The 27,105-nt window shown below is 33.1% G+C and overlaps 3 protein-coding genes and 1 long non-coding RNA gene across 6 annotated transcripts; 2 read left to right on the top strand and 2 right to left on the bottom strand.

Moving 5' to 3' along the window:
• Positions 1 to 186: 186 nt before the first annotated feature.
• On the bottom strand, positions 187 to 9,307 carry LOC146529163 (uncharacterized). 3 transcript variants are annotated; one of them, XM_085201627.1, is made up of 4 exons: positions 9,148 to 9,307; positions 8,369 to 8,728; positions 6,219 to 6,310; positions 187 to 5,685 (listed from the first exon to the last, which is right to left on the bottom strand). In XM_085201627.1, the coding sequence occupies exons 3-4, from the start codon at positions 6,303 to 6,305 to the stop codon at positions 3,934 to 3,936; spliced, it is 1,839 nt and encodes a 612-aa protein (XP_085057753.1). In that variant the 5' UTR covers positions 6,306 to 6,310; positions 8,369 to 8,728; positions 9,148 to 9,307; the 3' UTR covers positions 187 to 3,933. The 3 variants fall into 3 exon arrangements, with proteins under 3 accessions (XP_085057753.1, XP_085057754.1, XP_085057755.1); XM_085201628.1 differs by lacking the exon at positions 9,148 to 9,307 and adding an exon at positions 8,839 to 9,078; XM_085201629.1 differs by lacking the exon at positions 6,219 to 6,310.
• A 1,093-nt stretch (positions 9,308 to 10,400) lies between these two features.
• Positions 10,401 to 19,932, bottom strand: Letm1 (Leucine zipper and EF-hand containing transmembrane protein 1). The gene is made up of 7 exons (XM_085201625.1): positions 19,796 to 19,932; positions 18,112 to 19,331; positions 17,666 to 17,945; positions 16,165 to 16,312; positions 13,618 to 13,891; positions 13,345 to 13,512; positions 10,401 to 12,232 (listed from the first exon to the last, which is right to left on the bottom strand). The coding sequence occupies exons 1-7, from the start codon at positions 19,839 to 19,841 to the stop codon at positions 12,083 to 12,085; spliced, it is 2,286 nt and encodes a 761-aa protein (XP_085057751.1). The 5' UTR covers positions 19,842 to 19,932; the 3' UTR covers positions 10,401 to 12,082.
• Positions 19,933 to 20,595: 663 nt separating this feature from the next.
• On the top strand, positions 20,596 to 22,982 carry LOC146529161 (putative oligoribonuclease). The gene is made up of 3 exons (XM_085201636.1): positions 20,596 to 20,782; positions 20,953 to 21,191; positions 21,626 to 22,982. Exons 1-3 carry the CDS (start codon positions 20,713 to 20,715, stop codon positions 21,974 to 21,976), a joined length of 660 nt encoding a protein of 219 aa, XP_085057762.1. The 5' UTR covers positions 20,596 to 20,712; the 3' UTR covers positions 21,977 to 22,982.
• Positions 22,983 to 23,946: 964 nt separating this feature from the next.
• On the top strand, positions 23,947 to 25,575 carry LOC146529160 (uncharacterized). The gene is made up of 2 exons (XR_014878995.1): positions 23,947 to 24,448; positions 24,481 to 25,575. It is a non-coding gene; the product is annotated as an uncharacterized LOC146529160 (long non-coding RNA).
• The last annotated feature ends 1,530 nt before the right edge of the window (positions 25,576 to 27,105 follow it).

Genomic DNA, 27,105 nt, shown 5'->3' with positions numbered 1-27,105 from the left:
TTCGCCCACTATTTTTATTGTTATTCTACATAATTCATAAAGGCTCGATTTTTTTGGTCTTAAAATTCCCTATTTGTCATCATACATTTTAAATTTATATTGTATTGTATTTTGTTCTTATTTATATGCTTTAATATCAAAATGATTATTACAGGAGCTCGGGTTGTATGAAATAAAATAACAAAATTTGGTTTGTTTATTTTTATTATCTTCCCACAGGTGGCAAGTACCAGAGTAGTGAGCACAACCTAACGTAACGAAAATGGTAACTATTATCAGGGATAACCACTTCTAACCGACTGACAAACGATTACATCTAAAAACTCCAATTTATGAATCCAACGTCTATACTAAATCTACTTATTATTTAAATCAGAAACTGTGCCAAATACAGAGTGCCGGTCAGGTGGATGCGACCCCGCACGCACTTGGCAAACAATAAAAATGTGAAATCCCTTGACTGCCACTACCCCGGCTTACAAGATATTTTCTCTAATTAGATTTCCGAAAAGAAATTAAACTATACATTGATATGAACGGAAACAAATATGCACGTAACCGAGGCCAGGCCGGCGATCGGTTACAAGCCGACTTGTTCTTGAGACGAGAGCAATTTAAACTTTTTCAACTATCTACATGTATTTTTTTTGGTATTTTTGATTTTATTTTAATCGTGTGCTGATTAGCGACGTGTCCGAAAAATTACGAATAGAGAAACACTCTCATCTCAATCTCAATTTGATACAAAATCTGCTGATGTGGAATTTTACAAATCGAATTATTGAAAAAAGCTCAACCACCACTTACTGTTACACAGTGGCTTAAATACAAACAGGGACTTATGACATCGCCTCCCCTCTAACACCATATTACTAGAACAAATCAATTGTACAATCATGAAGCTCATAGTTACAGCGATCCGATTGAAGCCGTCGTGATTATACAACTGTTAGCGCTATTAATACGAGTACAAGTCATACAAATCTAACCATTACAAAACCTAGAGGCGATAAGTGCCGTCAGTGAAATTACTGAGAAATAATAGGTTTTAACAGTAATATCGCTGGCGTGGGAGTTTGCAGACCCGATTTCCTCGTCCCCGTGAGGCGATCGCAGGCTCCCGTAGTATCGACGGTGTCGTCGCTCGTCCTGATGTCGCGGACACAATCAAGTGCATAGGCACATTATATTAGATTAATATCTAATCAAACATAATATTATATGCATACTTGACTAATTATTACATTTTTTTTATTTTTTTGTATTTTCTGATTTTTCCAAGTATTCTTTAGCGAATATCGTTAATGAAATAAGTACAATATAATATGATCTATGACGGAACAAAATGAAGGCTGCGATGAAAATTACACAATACAAAATGAAATGAATTATTTTAGTTTGATGAGATTAAAAATATCGAACTTGCTAATGATTCCGTTGTAGAAGTACATAACATTTGTCGCGCCAGAAAAAAATAAATTCATGATTTCTTATTTTTTTTTTCATGTTAACCCTACACACATTGCAGATTGTACAAAGAAAAATTGATATAACATATTAATAAAAATATTATTTACATAATTTTTCTTTATATAACCTTGATTAAATTCCCGACACGACATATAAAATAATACATTCATTGGAACTGAAATTGCTTATAGGTTAATTTCACGATATATTAAATATATACAATAGCAATACCAATTGCAAGTTCTGCAATGACAATATTTTTTTGTTCTTTTTTTTATATTTTCAGTTATTACAAACAGAATTAAATCACACTACAGAAATGATAAATATAATATATAAGAACAATAATAATAATAAACACGACATAAAATAGCAAAGATTTGAAAAAAAATACAGTGACAATGTGTAACTAGGGAAGGCATTAAAATGAAATAAATAAACGATAATACTAGGTGTCCCGTATAGAGAACCGATGTTGCCATTTTATAAAATAAACGTAAGCATTTCTCTCTATACACGCGAAAAAAACACTAGGACCCTATTAAAAATAATATAAAATATAACATATACACTTCTTATGCTTTACATAAACTATATAATAACAGTTACACCTTTATGAACTTTAATTCAAATTCATATTGGGGGCTGTAAATTATATTACATTTTTGCTATAAGCTTCCAATTTTCTTCAAAAGCATTTTACTTTCAACGTTTCAAAATTAGAATATAATAAAAAAAATACGAAATAAATAAAAACGATAAAAATTCAACAAAAAGTTGGCCCTTATCAATATATTTGTGTAAAAAAAATAGACGACTTCATTTCTTTCATTCCATTCAAAAAGTGTATTTGGAGAAAATGTATTGAAGAAATTTGAAAGTATAGCGGACATAACTATTAAAGACCACCACGTAACGCACTATGGGGCCTTGAGTCCCCTAAATCATTGTCCAACATCGTAGAAAACTTTACACATTACAATATGGCGGCCGACATCTAAACGACCCGCCATTTTATTTATGCGGCCATTCAATAAAATCGCCGCGTATAAAACTTAAGACTGGACAAACCATTAAAACAATCCACTGTCTCCTAACAACGAACACTAATATTATATCGAGACATCGCCGACAGAATCGATACTCGACGTAAACGGATATCGACGGAATCGACGCGCGGCGGATTCGATTATCGATTCTTTCGAAATAGAGATGTCCCCCAACCGATGTTACCCAAAATTTATAGTAACGGAAAACATTTTTTTTCTACCATATAATTTTTTTAATGAAAATTTTGACTGCCAGAAAATAACGAAATAAAAAAAACTAACAAAAATAAAATACCTGTTAACTAGTTTTATATTAACAAATTGTTTAAACAACTTGGGACGATATTATTGTAAGAATTATATTAGAATCGTCCTAAACGCTAAGTGGATTACTGTTGCTCAATAAAATTTCATGATTACAAATTACCAATATACCACTCCATATACAAATAAACTGGCCGAGAGGTGGATGGTACAATACAAAATCAATAAAAAATATCATTCTGAAAAAAAACCCCATTATATAAATTTTCATTACAATGTATAAACATCAGTATTCCACCAAACGTTCCTACATCAATATAAAATCGCTAAAAAAAGAAAACATTGAACTAAAATTATCTTTTAAATACATCCCCTCTACAAATCGATATGTTAGCACTTATATAGCCTTTATGTACCACAAGTCCACGACAATTCCATTCATCAAAGGTTATTTTTATATATATATATATATAATCTATTATTATTGCTAGTCGCGATTCGCCATGGCTATCGATTTATTTTGCGATTTTACATTGAGCCCGCTCTCCTGCCTACGAGTTAGATGGAAACAGGAGAACGGACATTTTAAATAAGATAGACAGGCTATATATACAGTGAACGTTATATAGTCGTTCGATCGAAGAAACAACCGACAGAGACCGCCTTGACACGATATTCACGCACTGAAATTGTGGTTTCATAATTAACAACTCTGTAAGGCCAAAGCTTCCTTTGTAAGTATCGTATTATATTTTCTTCATGTGATCGTTTTATTACAAATGTAGATGTCCGGTGAACATCGTGCCGGGATGGCCTTTGCGGACCTACTTGATGCTCGAAATTATCTTTAAATTGTATTATTGCACCCGATGTAAACGAATCTGAAGCGACACACTAGTGTCCGCTACCGAGTGATCTATGTCGATTCTGGTTAACCTAGAGCATTCCCGTGGGAACATTGTCAGTCAAGCCAAGGTTTAGTTTAATCGAAAACATCAAAACGGACAAGGCACTACAGGTACGAAATATTCGTCTAAAACTTAGACAAAACGTCAGCCGACGAGTCGCGGCGTGCGGGACAGCGCAGGCGACCGACCGTACTCTGTTAACGGAACCTCTCAGTAGCTCGCGGTGGTGGCGGGCGGTGCTCCTAGCGCGTCAGCGGCCGGTCCAACGCACCCGCGCAGTGCAGAAAGCGCGCGTGCGGGTGCGAGCACGCCGCGCCGGGCGCCGCGCAGCGCAGCGCCGCGCTGTGCCGCCGCTTGCGATCCCCCTCCGCGCCTTCCGTCCCTTCCGCCGCCTCACTCGCGTAGCGCAGGTGCGCTGCGCTGATGTCCTGCAGCAGCTCCTCCCACTCGCGCGTCAGCTCGTCGTCGCGCGCGGGAGGCGCAATGGTAGGCGCGCGAGCGCGGGCGGGCACGGGCGCGCACTCGCAGGGTTCGCCCCAGATGGAGTGCACGAGGGCTGAGGGGCGCATCTTTTTGGCGCGGCCGCCGCACTCTGCGCAGGTAGGCGCTGGCGGCGTGGTCTGCGCGGCGGCGTCGCACTGGCGCAGCGGGAAGCGCAGGCGGAAGGCGGGATCGTCGAGGTCGGGGCAGCGCTGCGCCGGCGTGAGGTTGAGGCGCGTGTAGTCAATGGTGCGCGCGCCACGATACTCCAGGTAGCGCTGCGGCGGTGAGCCGAGGTACAGGCCACCCGACTCGCTGCGCTGGAAGGCCACAGTGTCCAGGTCGCCGCGGATGTCGAACGTGTCGCCGTCCTTGTAGCGAGCCGGCTCCGCGCCCTCGCGCCGGATGGGCCGAAAGTGCGTGCGTGCGGCCGTGAGCAGGTCTTCACGCTCGGTGGGCGCGGGCGGGGGCGGGACGACGGGCACGAGGGGCGGGGCGGTCGGCGCGGGCGGATGGCGGCGCGGCGGCACCTCCGCGAATCCGCTGCGATCGCGGCTGTGGTTGATGGCGGTGTAGGAGCGCATGGTGTGCGCGACGGAGGACAGCGCGTCGTAGAGGTCGTCGCCGTCGCCGTCGTAGAGCGCGAGCGGGTGCGGATCGCGCGGGCGCGGCGCGTCGTCGATGTGGAGCGGGCGGAAGCGGTCGTGCAGGCCGGGGGACTCGGGCGCCTCCACGGACCATATGCTTTCTGTGAGCGAGATGATGCTGCATTTCTCGGCGGCCGGGTCGGCGAACAGGTGATCCGAGGGAGAGGAGAGCAGGTCCTGGAAGTCGATGGGCAGGTCCTGGTAGTCGTCGTCGGGCGTATTCTGGTCCTTGGCCCAGAGCGCCTCGATGCTGCGGTCGAACTTGGCCTCGAACTGCGCATAGAGGTTGCGGTCAAGGGGCGAGGGTTCGCGCGCGCGCTGCACGCAGTCGGCCCAATCTGGAACGCGCGCCGCGGGGCGCGGGTCGTCGGCCAGCGTGTTCTCGCAGGTGCCGTAGCCCTCGTCCAGGGCGATGGCGCGGATGAACTCCTTGACGGGGTCCTGCGTCTCCATGTCCCATTGTCCCTCGTGGGTCATCCACTCGGGTAGGTTCTCCTTGCACTCCATAGATCTGCCGTAGCTGTTGTGGCGTTTCCTATTCTTCTTATGTCCGTGGTACGAGTTGCGGCGCTCCTTGCCCGAGGTGTACTTCTTGTTTTTAGAATTCCAATCTTTCGGCATTGACAGTTCGCTTTGCATCTTGACCTTCGTATCGGTTTTTCGACACCAGGCCGGCGGTGGCAAATAGTACTGCAACGGCGACTCTCTTCCTTTTTTAAGCGCCGGAAACGCAGCGTAATATCGTCGCACAGCCTCTGTTTGTTCCAAAGAACACGTGGGCATGCCTATTATTGACGCGCTTTCTTGGTCTTTAATGTCTTGAAGTCTCGTGCACAGCTGATCAACAATGTTGTCCAGATTAGACTCCTGAAAACAATAAATAAATAAATTTAACAAAATAATAAAACATTACATATCGAATTGAAGTAACCCTACGTTCACATGGACGCGCGGGTCGACTGAACAGGTCTACACAAAATAATAGATCTTATCTCGCCGCGCGGCGACCCGCGGTCATGTAAACAACAACATTGATTTGTTACAATCTCAATCCCCGCACCGGGCATACCGCGCGTCGCCGCGCGTCCATGTGAAGGTAGGGTAATGCAACAAAACCAAAAAAATATATATGAGCCAAAAAAATATAAAACACCTAATGAAGGTTATATAAATACATGGTTGATGAAACAGCTTCAATGGGAGGCAATATAAATGAGAACAATCAATAGAAATAAATTATTACAAGCGGTACAAACAATGAGACAAAAGGAGGAAGTATGCAAACCAAAAGGAAATGAAAAATACATGTGCTCATCAAAGACAACATATTATATATAATATATATAAATAAAATAGGTTTCTTAATAAGTAACAGTGCTATGCTATATACTGAAACCGACCTTTTTGCAACTCTTTAAATTGTTAAATGTCTTCATTTTAACATTCCCACGGTAACGGTTCCTTTCCTGTACAATTGGGCACTGCATATCCTCTTTGCAGCAGACAAAATAATAAATTAATTGTTGTTTTTCATGTATTACGTGAAATATGTAATTAGCATAATGTTCTATAATGATTTTTAACTAACATTGTCATGTCATTAGACACTAGCAGTAAATTCTTAATATTTAATTTGATAATGACTTCCATTATCATCTGGGTAACTATATTATGTATTTTTAAATAAATATTTAAAAAAATCAAATTATGGATGCTAATGATTATTTTTAATTCTTTTTTGTAAATAAGTTTACTAAAAACACACTCTACCCTATTCATTTTGGCATGAGACAAAATGTTAACAATAAAATACTGTTTCTAAAACTTTTATGCAGTTTTTTAATTTCTATTTAATTTGGTCCAGGAACGTGAGGAAATCCTCATGTTTTAAAATGTAAAAAAATCAATATAACAAAATCAAAATAATCAGAAAACACCTTTACACTAAACGAAACAAGAAACTTAATAAAAATAACAAAAGTAACAATGGCATTACAAGTCTTATCAACAGGTTGACCGATAGTAAAAATGGCGGATATAATCTGACCGATGACAAAACATCACAATTTTAGTGTAAAATGTCTCACATTTTAGTGTAAAATGTGTAAAATGTCTCACATTTTAGTGTAAAATGTGTAAAATGTAAAATTCTCACTGTGACATCCTCGCTAGTACCTCTTCATAGCAGATTCGATCAGCTAAGCTGACTCTGCATATTCTATTTATTATAGTAGTTTATTTTTATATAATAAAAATATTTAATTACTTTTTAATTTAAAATGCATGCATGCATGCAAGTTTGAGAACCAGTTGGCTTTTGGGTGTTTTTACATGTCACAAAATATTTAAATAAATATTTTTAATTAAAATTAAGAAAATCCATTTATAGTATTTATGATACTGTTAAATGGGGTGAATATTTTTAGATTTGAAATTACATTTTTATAATGTCCCTGGTTTTTAATATAAAAACATCTTTTTGATTATTATATTTATTTCTTTCACTTAGCATTTTATTAAACTCCACATAGTACATGTAAAATTTTATAAAATTAGAAAATATAATTATACAAATTATTTCATTATAGATGATATCGAAAAATTTAAATCATAGTAATTATTAACTATTAGTTTTATAGATATTGTTCAACAATATTATTTAAATCCATAAATACATATTTTTTTTACTGAATATATCATAGTATGTTCTATCAATTGTGACTTATACAAATCTTCTTTTGATAAATTTACCTTCTATCTCATGCCTTTGTGAATAGGATATAGTTCAATTAATAAAAAAAAAAATTTAATATTATAATTTTTTTTACAAAGTAATTTAAATAAATTGCATTAAATGTTAAGGAAGGTTTGCCAAAATACAATAGTCAAAATTAAGTTTAAATCAATTAATCCATTTCTGAAATTAGTGTGCACAAACGCAAAGACAAACCAACAAAAAGTTTAATATATGTTGTTTTGACTTCTATTACACTGATACATGTCCTCAATAACCAATTTTATTATATATATTCCGTGTACAAGCCATAAAAATAAAAAAAAGTATTGATCAAATATGTTACCTGTATCTATATTTACCCTAGCAACTGTAAGTAAAAGCTAACATTGAAGATAGTTTAGTAACCTAAATTCTATTATTTGTTTACATTAGTGTATAGAAACTAGTAAATATGCCTATGTTGTTCTGAATTATATTGATTGATTGATTTTCTAAGCTTATATCCTCCAAAAGTACACAATGTTGGCAGTATGTACTGCACATATGAAGTCATATTCACTTATATTAATGATTGCACATTGAATCATTACAAATTGTGTCTGAATACCCACACGAAAACCATAAGCACAAATGATGTAATAAAATTTGAAATACTTTAGCCAGTGCATTAAAAAAATTACATAAATCTAAAATAAATTGAGTGCACCTTCATATACTAAAACCATATAGTCATGCAAAGTTTTAGCATTGTACACCTGATAACAGATGAGTGATAGTGATGACTTTAATAATTAATACATTTAGGAGGCTCACCTGTGTAGTGTGTGCAGGTATCAAAAGGAGCGCGGAGTTAAATGCAGTTCTCTCGACGTGGCAGGCCAGCAGGCAAAGGCCTGGCTCCCTCTCTTATGTTTACGCATCCTGTCCGAGATAATATCTGTCGCTATCAAACACAAACATCGTGATCAAAAATCGAGTGTCCATTTTTCATTCGCCAGGTGCCGTGTGATAATATCGATCCTCAGGATATCAGCGTACTAATACATCGTTAATTCTTTGGCCTATTTTTTTTGCTAGTGTTTTGTTTCTTGTCTGGATTGCTCTTTAGTTTAGTAAATTTTGCTCATTGTCACTAGCTGTAGATGAATGACGCACTTAGTGCACCCCTTACTTCTGCAACATAAAACGTTTATATTTACTATGATGTCACGTGTTGTTTTGTTACAATAATCACTATGACTTGCAAGGGCACAAAGATGAAAGAATATCTTGGAAATCCATACCCGCCCCTCCGCGCTAAATGGGTCGATGGCGCCAAACAAACGTCACCCGGACAAGGGTGAAATACACGCGCGCCATGCTTTTTTAGAGCCGCCACTAGTATACTATCACGCATCAACAAGGAAATATTGAACCAACTCTAAATCCGTAGGTATCTGTGTTGACACAATCGTTGAGAACTTACGAGTTAGAAACGGTGCGATACAATTTCACAAGAATATGACAAGATTACATGATACACTTTCACTGATGTTGCGCGATGCACTTCCGCGTGGATGAGATAAAATCTATGCTAATATTTTGATACTCACCCTTAGTAGTTTATATGGGGAAATGATCATGATAGTTTCTACACACACACACCCCACATGAAAAAAAACATGGCAGCCGCGAGTGAGAGTCAAAAATCACAATTTGCGCAACGCCGTCAAAAGATCGGAATGACGTCTCGTTACCGACCAATGGGAGGGCTTAATTTTTTAAATATATCCAATATGGCCGCCCGCGGGCCCGTGATGTTATGAGTACATTGATTGACTCTCGTGATTCGCTCGAATGTGTGTCTGGCGCGTGGTTGGACGACAACGCGCATAACAACCAATCACGGACGTCATTTTACGAAGATTGCTGACAAAATGGACACTTTCGCGCCATATTAGAACCGCCAAATTTTAAGTTTGTATTTTTTTCGGAGGCTTTTTGAAATTTGTGAGCGTTAACAAAACTAGTTTTTGCGAATACACATCTACAATTCTACATTTTATAGGATGGCACTTATGTCAGCTGTCCGTGAAAAAGGTACAGATTGAAATGAAATATGACAAGTTAAGTCCGGGCAGATAAATTTAATAATGCATTTTAATATAAGATATATAAATTTATTGAAATGTATATTTATAAACCATTACGTGAAGAGCGTAAAAACTTGCTCATTGTACCTTCTCCACGAAGTATGACAGTTTCGTAGGAGTGTAAAAAGAACTACGTAAAATTAGTTTTTGTACATGAATTCTGATCAAATCAAAATCAAATCAAATTAACTTCACGCTGTATCCCGTATATAGCAGGGTAACCTAGTGACACTCCGTTCCGCACTTTCTGCCGAATTCTGGAAGCATTGCGTGTTAAGTGGCAGAACAAACGCACAGACTAACAGACTAAAACTTAAAAAATCATGTCCCATGATAAATTTCCCCAATAATATTTTTTCTCATCTACAGACAGAAATCAGTATTATTATACTTATAGATTTGTACCTTTTTAATTTCATTTTAATTTTCGCTTATTACATTGGCTTTACCACTTCGAACCTATTAAACATATCAACATAAAGGTTGTAGATTAAAATTCTATGTGGCGTATGCTAATATTTTCTGTATGTTGAAACAGAACAAAATCTTTAAATATTTTATCAGAATTTATTATTCCCCCTATTTTTATTTCTTTTATCAAGCTTCGTACGAACACGTGCGATTACTTTCCTTATAAAATTATAAACAATTTACTGCCAAAATTTTTTCAAAGCTTACAGAATATGATAAAATAAATGTAAATAAAACAAATATTATACTCTTACGACATCTGTATTCTCTTATTAACATACAGCTTGTCAACACATTTATTCGAATAAAACTTTCATTTTACACATCACTTCTATAAATATGGAGGAAAACTTTGTGTTATGTTTGCTCTTTGGGATACAAAATTTGAAGTTATTCACAAAATGTACTGCATTTAATGCAAATATTAAAAAAGCTGTTTTATAAATTCACGCACATTTCTTCAGTATTATAATTATTTATAGTACTCGCCATATTTAGGTTAGCACTACATGCCTACATTTGCTTCATTTTTGTTTGGTATATTTTGTACCTTGAAGGTACAAAATATAAGATATTAATGGATTTATTAAAAAACATAAAACTAACAAAGAGTACACTCTGTACAGCCAGTCACAAAAAAAAACAAAACACCAAAAATATGAACTTTGAAATGGAAAACAATTTGTGCTAATACTTAAAACCAAATAAAACTAAAAACTACCGATCATTCATCACAGAAATGCATAAACAATAACAATAAATCTCTGAATGAATAAAATAAAAAAAAAACACAAATACCAAGACTAAATTTGTACGGTGTGGAATTATAACTTTCATTAACTATATACATATAAAATAATTATTACAATATAATAAATATACTTTATAGCATAGTAAGAATTGTATGTAATACAAAAATGCTTATTGTCATAAAGATCGTGTTAGAGTGCTCTAGTGAAAAAATTCGAAAGAAATATTGGGTACTTGACTATTATGTAATAGTGTGTATCTTAATTTCTTTTAAGTATGTAACTTTTGAGACAATGTTTTTGTAATTAATTCGTTTTTGTAATATTTTGAAAAAACACCCGTTCTACAGATTTAACATTGAGAAATCATATTTATAACTGATTTACTATTTCCAACAATTACATATCGAAATTAAAGTTCAATAAATTTTAAAACAACGTTTTTCATGTACAAAAGACAGCAAAAAATTGCTTTCTTATTTTATATATTTCTGATAACCGATAAGATAAAAGATCACAATAAAATAAATAAACATTATATCATTTCATGTAAAATATACATTGTTGTTATTATCTTAGAAATATATATTTTCTATTTGATAATATTAAAAATCTGTCAAAATAATCAAATACCCAATATTATCAATATATTGAACACCAAACAACTCCACGCAAATTTACCAATGTAAAATTGCAGGAAAGCATATCTTAACCAATTCATATTGTATACACATTATACCTTCTAGAATATTGTAGTTCATTTGTCTTAATCTATGAAAAAATGTGATATAAATACGTGTATATAAAAAAAAATATTACTTTAAATCAAGTAAGTTATTTATTAACTTACTATAACTTTTTTTTGTTAGTTTCACACATGTATGTTCATACTTTGTAGTGTCCCCGGAGCAAGAGGAATAAAAAACATTTTATTCTCCATAGTGTTTACAGTCAGACACTCTAAGCAATTAATCTTAATATTCTTAACTAAATTTAAATTATTTCATAAATAAAAAAAAACAATTATTTATTTTTAACCTGCAACATAATATCCTTTTGTTTCCCCAAAAAAACCTGACAGCTTTAAAACAGTATACATACATTTCATCATATATTAAGAAAGAAACATTCTAGAAACTTCTCTATATCACTATATTTAACTATTATCCTGATATTTAATGGCTTTCCGGTCGTTTAGTGTTCGTGTCCTCCGTTTTAGTGACAATGTCTTCACTTTTGGGCATATTTCGTTGTTCTCCAAACTTTTCGACAGCTTTCTTCATCTCCCTACGTTTTTGAGCTTCCCGTATTATATCGAATAAACTCTACAATGAAAGAAACATGTATAGGAATATGTTGATTTAAAATGCTATCATACAGTAGTTATAATGTCCGATGCAAACCAGTCGTTAGTTTCAAGTCACACGCCTTAACCATTACTTAAATAATAACAAAAAAATACAAAATAACTAAAATTATAATATACTAGTGGGCCCGGACGCGGCTACGCCCGCGAAAATATAAGCCTAAATAATTAAAATAAGTTAAAAAAAAATAATAAGTGGAGATTTATTATTGAAAAAATATCTGAGTAACCGAAATGAACAAACAAAAGAAGTAATAAACTAAAGGAAATTCTTAATATTAGAAAAAGTACCTAAAGTTTGCCGTGCGCGCGTAGTAAACATTTTTCTATATTAAATAATTATTCATTTTTGCGAACAATATTAAATAAAATCTCAAATGACTAAAATTACGATATTTTAAGTGTATAACATCGATATGGATAACCGAACTGAGATAAATTAATTATAAGCAGCAAATAATTACATAAAAAATAATAGTAATTCGAAAATATATAAAAATTTACAAAATCATCAAAGTCTGCCCGTTCGCGTCGGTCATACTATACCACTCGTAGGCTAGGTCATTTGGAATCAGTGACATCTTAATTATTTATTAGAATGTTATACAGTAAACTATAATTTCCATCAAGATGAAATGTTAAAAGTGACTATTATATTTATTTTCATAAGGATGAATATCAAATTATAGAAATCATCTAATTTTTGTTAATGTATACAAATCTATATCGGCGCGCGTCATATATGCATTAAGCAAACTCACTTTGGGTGACGTTTTCTTAAAACAGCAAACTTTGCAAGCCGTTGCTTAGCAACGCGTAGCGACGATTGTTATTAACATGGCGGAATAAATTGCTTGTCAAATTAATTATTTTAATATTTTGGTATATATCGAAAATATTACAAATATGAGAAAAAAAAAGTATCCTATGTTCATCCCGGGACCCTCAAGTATCTCTATATGAGTATTTTATCACAATTAAATTAGCGGTTTGGCCCTGATTGCGTAAAGGACAGACAGACAGACAGACAGACAGAGTTACTTTCGAATTTATAATATAGGTATGGATTACCTTTCCATCAGCCTCCCTACTTTTGTTCTGTTCCTTGGCGGCTTTGTCCAATGCCTTTTGTATCTTACTCTCAACTTCTAATATTTCCTCCTTGTCTAACAACTCTATTAGTTCCGCCATTTGTTTTTCTGATAGGTTCACGTTTTCATTACCTATTATTTCTAACATCTGCAAGTGTTATGTAATAATGTATTAATATTAAATGCGCCACGACGGCCCCATATTTTTATTTACATAACAAATAAAACAATTAATCAACAACTTATTACATACCTTCAAAACATCATCAATCTTCAATTGCCCATCGAAATCATCATCCAACCGTCCTAAAACATCCTGTATCAATTTCAACTTAGCCTCATCCGGAACCTTCTGGAGACTTTTAATGGAATGCATCAGTTCATCTATTTGTATAAGTTGTTCTTTAGCCTTTTGCGGTTCTGATTTTGTTTGTTCTAGAGTGGTCTTTAAGGCTTTCTCTTTGCTCTCCAGTTCTATAAGAGCTGAGTCTAGTTTGCTTATCATGTTGTTTACTGCTCGGTATAATCTGGAAATAATTGCTTAAATTTGTTAATAATATATATATATATATATATATATATTATGTCTTTATTATTATAATTTATTAATAAATATAATAATTATAATTATTAATATCAATTATTGTGTAATAAAATATTAAAATAAATAAAATGAAGTATTGAATTGTATTGTTTGCAGGTCATAATTATTGCTGAAACAGTTTGTGATGAAAATGTCATATCAAAACTTCGTACAAAATTTAATAAATACCTTCCTATATACTAAGTGCTGAGTATAAAATTAATTTTATAGGATCAAGAATCAATCACAATATTATTATTATATAAACACAATTTTTATATATGAGATTAATTTAGTGATTAAATACTCGTAAATTGCTGTGCACCTAGTATTGCTACTAACGTAAATAAACTCAGCACGCATGATTCATGTGTGGTGTGCGTACGACACGTGTTTTTTTTATCTTGTTAAGATAAGATATATATTTTTTATATCTGCATATAATCTCCAGCAAATTGTTAAATCGATATAAAACAAAGCGATAAAATCATTCAATTCTAACAATGACGCACTAGATCGGTTTACAAGATAGTAGGTATAGAACAAAAGAATAATAGTGAAACTAAACATACAGTTTTCATTTTCAATGCCGATAATAGAATTTTAAGGATTATTAAGTAATATTAAAAAGTTTTATATTAAAAAATCTAATGAAATTGTTTATAGTTTACATATATTGATAAGACACTCTATTCTCCACATTCCGTTCGTTACTTAAGTTTATTTTTGTAAGTTACTTAAGGTACTTAAGTTTATAGAGATGGCCTTTACGTACAGTGATGTACGTTTCTGTACGTTTCCCGAGTGGGAATCGAATCCCTAACCGTATCGAACACTGTCAGAAGATGTGACGGTCGAAAAAAATGTTTATAATAAAACTTCGGCGCAGCGGCACAAGGATGTGACTGTAACGCGACGGTTGTGGGTTCGATCCCCACTCGAGGAATTAAAATATTTATTTACATTTATATTTTCATTTCTTCGCTTTGGTGTCGAGGCAAACAGCGGCGTTGAGTTCCACCACTCAACACACATGCCTCGAGTGTCTTAACAATAGTTTCCCTTTGCCTCCCCTGCTGAGTGCGGGATACAGCGTGAAGCTGATTTTTACTTAAAGAATAAATTGCATCACCTACTAAATAAAGGCCAACGCATACTAAATTGACCAAAAACCGTTTAAATACTATGTTCTGAAAAACTAAATAATATTTTAAATTAAAAAATAAACGATCCTTATTCTTTAAACAATAATAATAAATAAAAAATAATAATTTAAAAGTTATTTCTTTTTACCTTTTATCAACTAATATGTTTGGAAATAATGTATAACAATATAGTGTGAGCAGTAACCTTAAGAGCTGAGTCCAAGGCCACACTTATAACAACAATAGGAATGATGTACAATGTTTACTAATTTTTATAAGTTTACGTACCTTTAGTATATATAATTATGACTCATAGGATATTATACTGATAATGGCAAACATAATGATATTATAACTGCATTCTCTCTGACCCAACAAAATGCAAAAAAATATTAGAAAAGGCAAAAAATAAATTGTTTACTGTTTATCAATAATATTCATAAAAAACTAAAATATAAATAAAAAATAGATACCTAGATGACACCCTCCATAAATTATATTTAGAAATGTGTGAGCAAAATGTTGTTAAGAAGGATCACAACAATATTGTATTATTTTTCGTAACTTATTTTAGTTTCCTACTGATTTCCTATAATAGGGATAGGCAAACGAAACCTAGAGTTAGAACACTCTTATCCCCCAAGCACCGCATAATTTCCCCTGTGCCACGTTTTGTCTTCTTACCATAGCAAGTAACTGGAATTAATTTATTCCTCCAGGTGGGAATAGAACCCACAACCGTCGCGTATACCATCAGACACTGTACCACATTTAATATAATATATTAATAAAATATAATTCTTTGATGAAATAAGGATCTCAGCTCAAAGATATAAACACCGGCTAAGGAATCACCCTAATATCCTTGCATCTGACGTACTTAATATCAGCTACCATAAGCGCTTAAAGCGACATGATATTCAAAAGCTAGACTCCAGACATTGAAAAAGGCTGCTTCCATTGGGAAGCTCCCTGGCAAGACATTTTACCTTCACCAAATCTGCTCATAGTTATCGACTGATCGCAGACCATCTAATAAAAAAAAATAAAAAAAAAATCTTTAATTACATACCTCCTAGCTCCTTTAGTAAGTTTAATGTCGGCCTGTTTAGTTTTCACAATCTCCTGCATTTCCTCCACATCCTCACTGTAGTCCAATAGTTCCGTTTTTAGCTCTTGAATACTTTCCTTTTCTAAAAGCAGTGACTTCTTTTGTTCAGCTGAAATATATATTTATATATTTTAATTATTTTGTGTAATGTAGCTGAGATTTTGTTAACTATAATAGATGCTGATATTGCCAAAGATTGTGAGCCATACATTATATGGGCAATTCGGAATAGTAATACGCTTGCTACTTATATAAATCTCTACAAAGAATTTATGTTATTTTACTTTAATGATTAATTTTATTTACGCATTTTAGAAAAAATGTCTATATTTTCAAAACAAAACATTCCTGGTGCATAATTTGAAGTTATTTTTTATTACCAATCAATCTCATTTCTGTTTTCCCTCAATTTAACAGCAATATGGCAAGAATTAAAAAGAAGAAAAAGAATTAAATAAACAAACATGTCAATAAGCAAATAAGATTGAAAATAAAAACAACTTTTCTAGTTTATCTTTGATAAGAATTTTCCATACATACACTGAAGGCATCAATCAGCATACTTAAAAGAATTATAAGAAATACAAAAGTAACTCAATTAACCAACCTCTAAGTCTAAAGCTATTTATAAATATATTAAAAATATAGGTAATTCTTGGTTGGTTTAGAAGTAATAATTAATATAAATATATGGCATTTATTATGTCCAAATAGTCACAAATTATTAGTTTTATTTTATTTTCAATTGGGATATAAAGAAAATAAGTATCAAAAAGACTTAATAGTAGGTTTTAAATAAGTGCCCCTGCTATGCAATATCATACTGCTATATAAAAATTCCAACCTTTTAGTTCTGTAAAAATAAATTACGTCAATGAAAACATATTTCTTAAAACAGTAACTCATAAATGTGAATAATTAAGAATAACAATCTATTCTAGGAAAGTGGGTAATTTTTGTACAAGTTCAAGGTATATGTACAGTAAAGTGGCTTGTTGCCAATGTCATTAAACTTTGCTAATTTCCTTAAAATCTTAGCTGTAAATTAAAATATTATAAAAAAAGCAAGTACAACTTCTTGTCATATTATAACATTTTTTTTCTCATATAAATTAATTAACCTTAAAATTATCATTAGGAATTTTAAATATATATTTTTCTATAGTTCAATGAACTCCAAGAAACTGTTCAGAGAAAAGAACAGTAGCTAAAATGTGCACTTTTAAATGAACTATAAAACATTTTTTCTTCACACTGCATCCTGCTTATAACTGGATTGGTAAAGGGAACTTAATGTTAAAACACTCCATTCTCAGCTTTTCACCTTATCTTGAAAGATATCGCGTGTTAACGGGCAGAAATGAATACTGCAATGGTTGTAGGTATAATTTAAAGTGGGATGTATAAATTATTTTATTTCCTCACTTTGGTAACAATATAAAGAAACCATCACACAACTTACCTAATTTCTCTAAAGCATCCTCAATCACTTCTATATCTTTGCCCGACAGTCCTTCCTCAGTCTTCGGCTTAGGAGGATCTACTGCTAATATCGGGGCAGGATCTACCATAACAGGTGTGGTTTCCTCATCAAGTATTGGAGCTTTATCTTTAAGTTCCTCTGTCTCCCTTTTCTTGGCTTCCAATAATTGTTTCTGCTTCATTTCAAGTTCAGCTTCTAATAACTCTTTCTTTTCTTCTTTTATCTTTAATTCTTCTAGCCTAATCGCTTCCACCTTGGCCTATAATTAAAATATATACACATTTAAACATAAAATAAAAGAGTCCAAGAACAGTGTTTCATAAGTTTAATGTTAAAATTTGATCCTTCTATATGCAGTGAAGCAAAAAAAATACATATTAATGATGATATAAATATTATATAATTAAACAAAAATTAATTAGTACCTTAAAATCAACTTTGCCCTCCTTTTCACCAATAGCTGCCTTAGTTTGCGTAGCAACTTGTTCGGGTAAGGCTGAAATTGTTGCTTTCAATTTGTAAGTTGTAGGCACATGTTCTGGTACCATTAAAGCTCTAGACAAAAGCAACAATGACGGTGGAACCTTCTCATTTAATGATAAATCTAACCAATTCCTCAATTCCTTTCTTAATCTTTCTTCAGATACTCCATAAGCTCTCATACCTCGCGCTCGACAAGCTTGTTGTAACTCACTAAAGTTCAAACTATCTACACCTTCTTTGGCTATCATTTTATCATCAGCTGCTAAGGATCGCAGCTTCATTTTTAAATTAAACCGCAATATAGCACTAGTACCAATAGTAGACACATTTAAAACTTTACATAAAGCTACTAAATGTGGCCGCTGAAGAGAGTCCAAAGTAATTTCATCTTCGAAAAGCTTAGAAAACTTCATTATTTCCTCACTGGTCGCAACGTCACCGGAAGTTCGAATTTTACTAAAGAAACTTGAAAACTCCTTTGCAAGTTCGGAATGTCTATTACTAGCTTGTGGCGCCATCTGATCTAACGTTTCTTGGAAGAATTTCGCCATTTCTAATTTAATTTTCAAATGCTGTTTTAATTTTGCTTCTTTTTGACTCCTACTTTCAAATGTAGACGGCAGCATGTTTGGGAACAATTTAATAAGAAAAGGTAATGCAAATTCCAAAAAAGGCACAGCAATAATAACAATAAATGGCACCATTCTAAACAAATCACCAATGGTTGTGACTAAAAGTCTGTGTTCCCGACGACTTAACGACTGTCCTCTTAATATCTTGAAACACAATGATGCAGATATTCTTATTTCTATAAAAAGTAGCCTGAAGCCATGATAATAATGTCTTAACTCATCCATAATTCTTTCTTTTAAGCTTTTCTTTTTTTCCTCTTTCTTAGGAAGTTTCTCCTTTTCTTCAATTTCTTTTTTGATTGTTTCTACAGTGGCTTCTACTTTGGAAGATGGTTTTAAGGGCTCTTTCTCATAGTAATACTTACTTGTTGATATTGTTCTTACATAAGCAGGATAGAACACTTTTCTATTGAAAGGTTTCTGACTTATATCATGCTGCAATCCAATGGGTTGAGTTGTGTAATAAGATAATGACCTTGAGAGAGTGATATAAGGAAAGTTTTGATACTGCCTGGTCTCCCATAACAAAGCTGAAACACGGATAATGTTAATTACAAATTGTATTACCAATAATTTATATTATATAAACGTACACAGAGAAAAATAAAATATCGTGACATTCAATGAGTTATCATTGTTGGTGAAATTTTAAGCAAGAGTAAAATGTTGATTACTTTTGAAAGAGTAAATATATAAAACGATTATACTTAAGTATAATAATTTGTGTCAACACAAAGACATTTTAATAATTTTATAATATATTACAGTTGCGACAACTCACATTTAAGACAACAAAAACTTAGCTTATAATTAATTAATTTATTTAAAAAAATACTTTTTGCAGTTACTCAAATTTTAAATGTACTTAATTATTAAATTATTTTATACATTTTAAAAAATATCGATGAAATCATTCTATCACTCAAATCATACAAAAGGTTATAGTATTATACATTATTAAATATATGAGCATAAGTAATTTTTTCCTACTTACTTGTGTTTTTCAAGCACCGGCAACGATTCATAACAATTCTGTTCATTTTGTCTTTCTTATTTATAGTATATTATGAAAATCAGAAAAATTAAAAACAAAATCAACCTTTAGGCACCATGACAATCTAGAAGAACATAAGTTTTGTAGATTATCTATGCCAAAATTATGTGAATTTTTATTTAAAAATATTTATAATTTATATTTGAATTTTAATAACAATAAAATATAACCTATATTAATAAATATATTATAAAAATTAATAAGTACCAGTATTAAAAGGAACTATTATAAGTTTTAATTCAATGATTGATTAATATTTTCTTTCGTATTACTGTTATTATGGCTTATCTGAATTAACAACTTAGCTGTGTTAAATATTTAGAATATACTCTGAAATTAAATTTTTAATGATCATATAAAAATATATGTAAAATATATATAAATTTTATAATAAACCAGAATTTACAAATATAAAATTACCTGAGGCTGGTCATGGCGCAGAGGCACAAGCATATAACTGTAAAAGCGACAGATTTTGTGTTCAATTTCCTCGAGGAAATTAAATATTTAATATTTTTCATTTCTTCGCTCTAGTGTCGATGCAAAGGGCAGCGTTGAGCTCTGCCGCTCAACATGCCCACTAGGCTTCTTATGCATGCTAAATGCGGGATATTGCATAAAGTTGAAAAAACAACCTATTAATATAATTTAGTCTTGTTATATTTTTATATATTTTATAATGTGCAATAAAATAAATCATATTTTTGATCTGTGGAGTGTGGTCTATCCATCCATCAACTATCAAACAAACCAAAGAGTTATACTCTATGTTCCTCTGACAGAAACTTAGTAATAATAATTTTATACACGATCTAAATATTTTATTAGTTTTGACACTCATTTATGAATTAATATAAATGATATTTTTTCGAAAATACTTAATACAATGCAAAAGATATTTGGATAAGACCTTGCTCAGTCCAAATAGTAAGTATATACAATTTTGATACGAATTATTCATTTTGAAGGTTATTTATTTGTAATTACTTTGTTTTCTGAATAAAACTTTACGTTTTAACGTTTATACTTTTTTAACTTATGTATTTATAATTTTCGACATACTTTATAATATATGAAATGTATTCTTTAATTTACAGTTTCATTCATAAATATGTCTTATTATTCAAAAACTGCAAAGAGTGAAGCGAAAAGAATTGTTTGGGTTGATTTAGAAATGACAGGTTTAGATATAGAAAAAGACCACATATTAGAAATAGCGTGCTTAGTTACTGATGCTAATTTGGATATAATAGCAAAAGGACCTAATATAATAATACATCAGTCTGATGAGATTCTTAAAAATATGAATGAGTGGTGTATAGCTCAGCATGGTGAGGTACGTATAGGAGCATAATATTTGTTAAATAAAATTATTTAAGCATTGTTTTCCAATCTGTCCACATCCAATTGGCTATTCATATTATATTGAGGGTAAAACTAGACAACCTAAAGGTAAACTGCATTGATGATAACAAAACTATGCTGTTTACCTTCAAGAGCTATATGTTGCCATTGTGTTGCAATGACACAGTGTCTGACTAACATGGTGGTAGTGTGTTCAAGTAAGGTAATGAGACAAAATGTGGTATTCAGTTCTGCAACTTAACACACAATATCTTAAAAATAAGTATAAATCGTGAAAAATTTGGGAATAAAGTGTTAACATTAGGCTATCTAGCATATCAGCATGAAGCTAAGAAAACAAATATAATATATTTTTTAAGTTAAGTTTAATTTAGATTTTTTTTAATTTCATATTTATTATTCTAGACTGGATTGACCGAAGCTAGCCGTCGCTCAAAAACATCATTAAAAGATGCAGAAAAAGAAATACTTACATTTGTTAAATCACATGCACCTGAGAAGAAATGTCCGTTAGGAGGCAACAGTGTTTATATGGATAGACTTTTCCTTAGAAAATATATGCCTGACTTGGATTCTTATTTACACTATAGAATAGTTGATGTTAGCACTATAAAAGAGTTAGCTAAGCGTTGGTATAGAAAGGAATACTCAAACCTACCACAAAAAGAATTTCAACATAGATGTTTGAGAGATATTGAAGAAAGTATAGAAGAATTAAAGTATTATAAGGAAAACATATTTAAGCAATCTATTTAATAACCAGTGTGAATAAAGTTAATACACATATATTGTATATAGTATGTGTATAAATAAAGATTTAGTACTACTTGTTAATTAATATATTATTTTAGACACATTATATGGGATATATGGGATATTCTTTGTATTGTTATTGCTTATTTTAGCTTTTCTTATGTTAGATAGATGATAAAGTTATTTATGCTTATAATTGTACAATAATAGTTTTTAAAATGTGTATAAAGTTCCACACTGCCTTTTTATCTTCCTCTTGACATTAATACTGCTTTTGCCAGAGTCTGCCTTTCTACTCAACCTACTCCACTTTGAACAGTCTTTAACATCCTCAGAAGTTAGACCATTGTGTTTCATTTCCTGCGTCACATCCAACCACCGCTTCCTTGGATGTCCGGGAGGTCTCGCTGGAGGGACTGATATAGTAAGGCACTGGCATCCGACATAGTTCTAAGGTCGGCGCGTAACGTGGCAAAACCATCTCAGGCGGCGCTCGTGGGGCTTATCTGCTACGTCACGACGTCCAAGACTTCCTCTGATGAATGTGTTACGTATGCGGTCAGACCGCATTACGCCAACATCCACCTTAGCAGTTTGGGCGGTATTCTAGGAACGAAGACTACCAGGCAGCGCTTATCCGGCTATATACATTGTGATCGAATCCTCCAGATTCGTGCATAACGGATCCAAAGTACCTGATCTTTTCCGATCTAACGGCTGGATTAGGACCTTTATAAATAGTAGATAACTTTTTTATTCTACGGTTACCTGTGATAGTAACAGAAACAAAAAGTTCTGAAAAAAGTAAGCTCCAAAAGCGTCGCCTGAGATACTTAGGTCCTATGGCCACGTTGCGCACCGGTTTATGGACTATACGTTAAACAGTAACCATTTCTTAAAACAACTATCCAGCTAAGCTATGAGTTAAGTACCTACCTCTTACAATAATGATATTTTTGTAAAATGATTAGAGAAGAGACGGAGAATATTAATAAATTTGAAGTTTTCAGTTTGTTTTTTAAGCCTTAAGTAAGTATTGGATTAGCCAGAAATCCGTTCATATAACGCTATTCGCCGAATATACATTCCGGAAAGTTGTTTGTAACTTCTGTGCACATCACGTAAGTAAGTTTTAAAGGTAATGGATATCTATACATATATAAAGGTGTAAAGTTCAACTAATTAACATTTATTTCTTTTTAAAGTGTTTATGTGCAATCTATGTAAGTAAATTATATAACGCATATGGAAATTTATATAGGTGAAATTAACTAAATCGTGTATGAGTTATGGAGGCGCCGAGGCACTGACGAAATATAAAAAAATTGATTGCTCAAAGGTTTTTTTTTATTAAAGCGATCGAATCGAGCGGGGGTGGCGAGCGGATTAAACAGCAACATCTCGTACCTACTATCAGCTACATTTCGTTCAAAAAGGGAAAAAATCACTGACTAAGTATATATATTTATTTATACAAACGTAACGATGTATGAAATCAAAGTTTGTTTATACTCGTACGCGGTACGTCTACCCTGGCCCTGGGATTGATTAATGTATTCGCCACGATCAAAGCATTTTATTATCGGAGATCACTGGGTTTTTCCTGGCCAATGAACATCTCACTGGATCACTTTCGCATAAAGAGACACGGAGAGAAGTTTTTTTTAAATAAATAAAATGATAAGTAAATGTAAAATGTATAGTAAGTGTAAATGGTATAGTATGGAAATTGTGTGGTCTATGCAGCTGCTACATTCTTAATAATAACAAATGTACTAAGTCTTGGTAAACAGCGTTATTTATGACATTAAGGAGATACTTAGAAAAACAAAAAAGAATCAGAATTTTTCATGTCTATAATTGCTTTGTGTGTGATAATAGATATAATTTTATTGAATGTTCATTACAATGAATAAATGAAAAAATCATATTATGTGATATACTTACTTACTTGCGTACGTTTAATCTAAAATTTCTTACCTAAGGTAAATGTACGGGAGTTCGGCAGTTTAAGGCTCTCATAACTTTAAACTATTGTAAATACATTATTAAAGGTTATATGAATTTGCAAATTTTAGTGTGATCAAAGTGGGTCTTTTGGCAGTAATTTAATGTGTGAATTATGCGGTTTAACTTAACTTTAATTTTTATATTAATTTATTTGTGGACCTCTAATTTGAACCCTACTTCGTGATAAAATTTAGCTCTGTTTCTAACTTCGTGAGTTTGTGTCCCCTATTTCGGGTCACAAGTTTTTACCTCGCGAGTGAGGTTTTATAATAAAAAAAATTAACACCTTTATTGGTTTGGATTGTAAAGAATTTGTAAATAAAAAAAAATAGGTAGATCAGCTTAACGACATTAAAACTTTCATAAAAAAAATCAAATCAAATTAAATCATCTTCACGCTGTATCCCGCACACAGCAGGATAGGCCTAGGTAGGTAGGTAGGTAGATAGGTAGGTAGGTAGATAGGTAGGTAGGTAGATAGGTAGGTAGGTAGATAGGTAAGGACCTAGTGTTTTTAAAACACTCCGTTCCCCACTTTCTGCGGAATTCCGGAGTCACAGCATGTTAAGTGGCACAACTCAACGCCGTGCTTTGCCTGAAATATAAATTTAAATAAATATTTTCTATTTTCTATACTATTCCTATTTTCATCTCCTGGAGTGGGGATCGAACCCACAACCAGTCGGTTTTACAGTCACACTGTACTCCTGCGCCACGAGTAGCCCCAACTTTTATAATTTACAAATTATATAAGCTCAGTTTTAAAAAAACTACATTTTTGAACGTTTATATATTTTTTTTATAAAAAATATATAAAAAAACTCAAAATTCAAGTTAAATTTTTTGAAGCTAGGTATGCCAGTTTATAGAACTATATATTTTCGCAACCAGTTTGTACGGCGTTTTGTGTTTAGTAGGTATATATTATATTCCTGAAAAATTCTTGAAAAAATAAAAAGATCTTTATTTAGACTTATAACAAGACTAAGATAAACACTATTAACAAAGACAAAGAAGTCAATGTGCTGATTTTACGTAGATTTATTTGTCACGAAGTTAGAGAAAATAATGAAATGTAGGGGATCTTATTTCGTGTTACTGATTTTAGTAACTTCCGCAGTTCTGTTTATTCAGTATTTTTTACATTATGTAAAGTAATCATTAACAACCACGTATATTCGATAAAATACACAAAAATAAATTATAAAGGTTGATTAAAAAATAAAATTACATTGGCAGTACCTATACGAATTTAGCTTAAAATTACCAATTCAGGTTACCTTTAAAATAGTAATATAGAAATTTAAGTGGACAAAACATATACCGAATTTTGATCACGAGAAACTTTAATAAATACAGTAACTGATTTTAAGCTTTAAATTTAAATTATCTTAGTTATAACATAAATATAAATTTATTAAAAAGTATCTAAGATTTCCCTAATTCGGTAGTAACACGAAATAGCGGACACTTGATAAATAAAATGTCTGCTATTTCGTGAATCGATTTATTGCAATTTTAAAAGAATTTTATGCTTCCATCTATTTTTTTTTTTCAATAAAATGTTTAATTATAGAATACAAAAAAGCATATATTCAATGTTTTATTCGAATAACTTACCTTTGTCTTTCTACAACCTTAAGAAATTCTTACCCTAGTCTTACGGTCGCAAGCATCGCAGACACGTTACAATGCAGTTTGTAGCCAACTCTGCGTTTAAAATGTCGCTATACGCTCAATTTTATCATAAAAATATTGTTACTTAGTTTTTAGACAGTTGAAAGTATAAAGATTATATACCAATATATAGTTTCCGTAAATAATACTTAAATTGCTTATTATTTTTGCCAGAAGCAAAACTCACGAAACCACGTACTATCACGAAGTTACCGTCACTTACCTTATAGGTACACTATAAATATATAAATAGTCTTGCGTGATCCATGATTGACTGAGACTAAAGCTTTTACAAATTCGCAGAGCTCAGAAGTATATAATGGCTGATCCAAGACGTTAATTTTGCAAAGTTTCCTGATTGTTTCATTTTGAATTTGAATTACTTACTTAATGATTTTTTTTCTGTTTCTTTGATACCGTCGGTGGTGGTAGGTGCCGTGTTGTTGGCCATTGTACAGTCGCTTAATTGTTTTTGATGTGTGAAAATTCATAACAAATTATAAAATGATAGTTAATACGATATTTAATTTTCGTGGTTATTACCTATACATATATACTGATACTTACCTATACATGATACTTTGGATAAGTTCATCCATTACGTCAAGGTTGATAGGTAAATCCCAAATCCTCGCTAAGGAAATCAGATATATTCCTAGAATGATTCGCGAGGCCATTTAGATACAAAAACTATCTTTATTTTAATAGGTCGCCACCTTCGACCCACTCATAAAGTCATTGAAGTCTCCACGCACTATACTAGAGGGCATGATTACTAGGACTAAGTAATGGCAAAATATTCGAAACGTCGGATTTCCAAAACTAAATATACGCGATTAATCCGAATAAAGCTAAAGCTTTACTTATTTAGAATGCAAAATGTAATACATTTATTTAAACATTGAATATAAACTAAGAATACAGTTACTCTATTTCTATTTCTCTTACATTTTAGATGCTTCGTGGCAAAACTACCTTCTGAGTAAGAAAAACGTTGGAACTTCAAATATATAAACATACCTTACACAGAACTCGTTTTAATTTTCCATCTCACTTGATTGATTAAAATCCGTATTGCAGATATTTCAGCTTTCGTATTTCACTTCGGCTTTTATCTGAAGCAACTTTTGTCTTGTTTGTCAACACCTCGACACCGCGACGCAAGAACAAAAGTCATGACGCCTAAGAAAATATTCATTGTTTATTGTTCTATATACGAGGTAGGTACGGTAGCTGGTAACTGGAGGAACTCATTACGCAGTATAAAATATAATGGACTTGCTAAGCTTGCTTGCCTGCAAGGTTAAGTAATTAAAGTTTTGATTGTGAATTAAATATCCTTTTATATTAAATCCATAAATGCATATAGATTTAGACTTAGATTACATTTATTATTACGTAATGAACTTGGACTATAAGATGCTTTTTAAATGTGCGGAAATAGG

Source organism: Heliconius melpomene, chromosome 18 (assembly GCF_056956725.1).
Source record: "Heliconius melpomene rosina isolate 202511_hmr_F chromosome 18, ASM5695672v1, whole genome shotgun sequence".
NCBI classification, from domain to species: domain Eukaryota; kingdom Metazoa; phylum Arthropoda; class Insecta; order Lepidoptera; family Nymphalidae; genus Heliconius; species Heliconius melpomene.
The sequence above is the reverse complement of the archived record's forward strand: the minus strand, read 5'-3'. Positions and strand labels throughout refer to the sequence as shown.

Bases quoted from the DNA above. Each gene is read 5' to 3' on its own strand.
- LOC146529163 (XM_085201627.1), bottom strand. From the start codon at position 6,305: ATGCAGTGCCCAATTGTACAGGAAAGGAACCGTTACCGTGGGAATGTT. The intron at 5,686-6,218 runs GTCGGTTTCAGT...TATTGTTTTCAG, and splicing joins ATTTAAAGAGTTGCAAAAAG to GAGTCTAATCTGGACAACAT.
- Letm1 (XM_085201625.1), bottom strand. From the start codon at position 19,841: ATGAACAGAATTGTTATGAATCGTTGCCGGTGCTTGAAAAACACAA. The intron at 16,313-17,665 runs GTAAGTTGTGTG...TATATATTTCAG, and splicing joins GGATGCTTTAGAGAAATTAG to CTGAACAAAAGAAGTCACTG. The intron at 12,233-13,344 runs GTAATCCATACC...CTTTCATTGTAG, and splicing joins GTAGGGAGGCTGATGGAAAG to AGTTTATTCGATATAATACG.
- LOC146529161 (XM_085201636.1), top strand. From the start codon at position 20,713: ATGATATTTTTTCGAAAATACTTAATACAATGCAAAAGATATTTGGAT. The intron at 20,783-20,952 runs GTAAGTATATAC...TTTAATTTACAG, and splicing joins GACCTTGCTCAGTCCAAATA to TTTCATTCATAAATATGTCT. The intron at 21,192-21,625 runs GTACGTATAGGA...TTATTATTCTAG, and splicing joins GTATAGCTCAGCATGGTGAG to ACTGGATTGACCGAAGCTAG.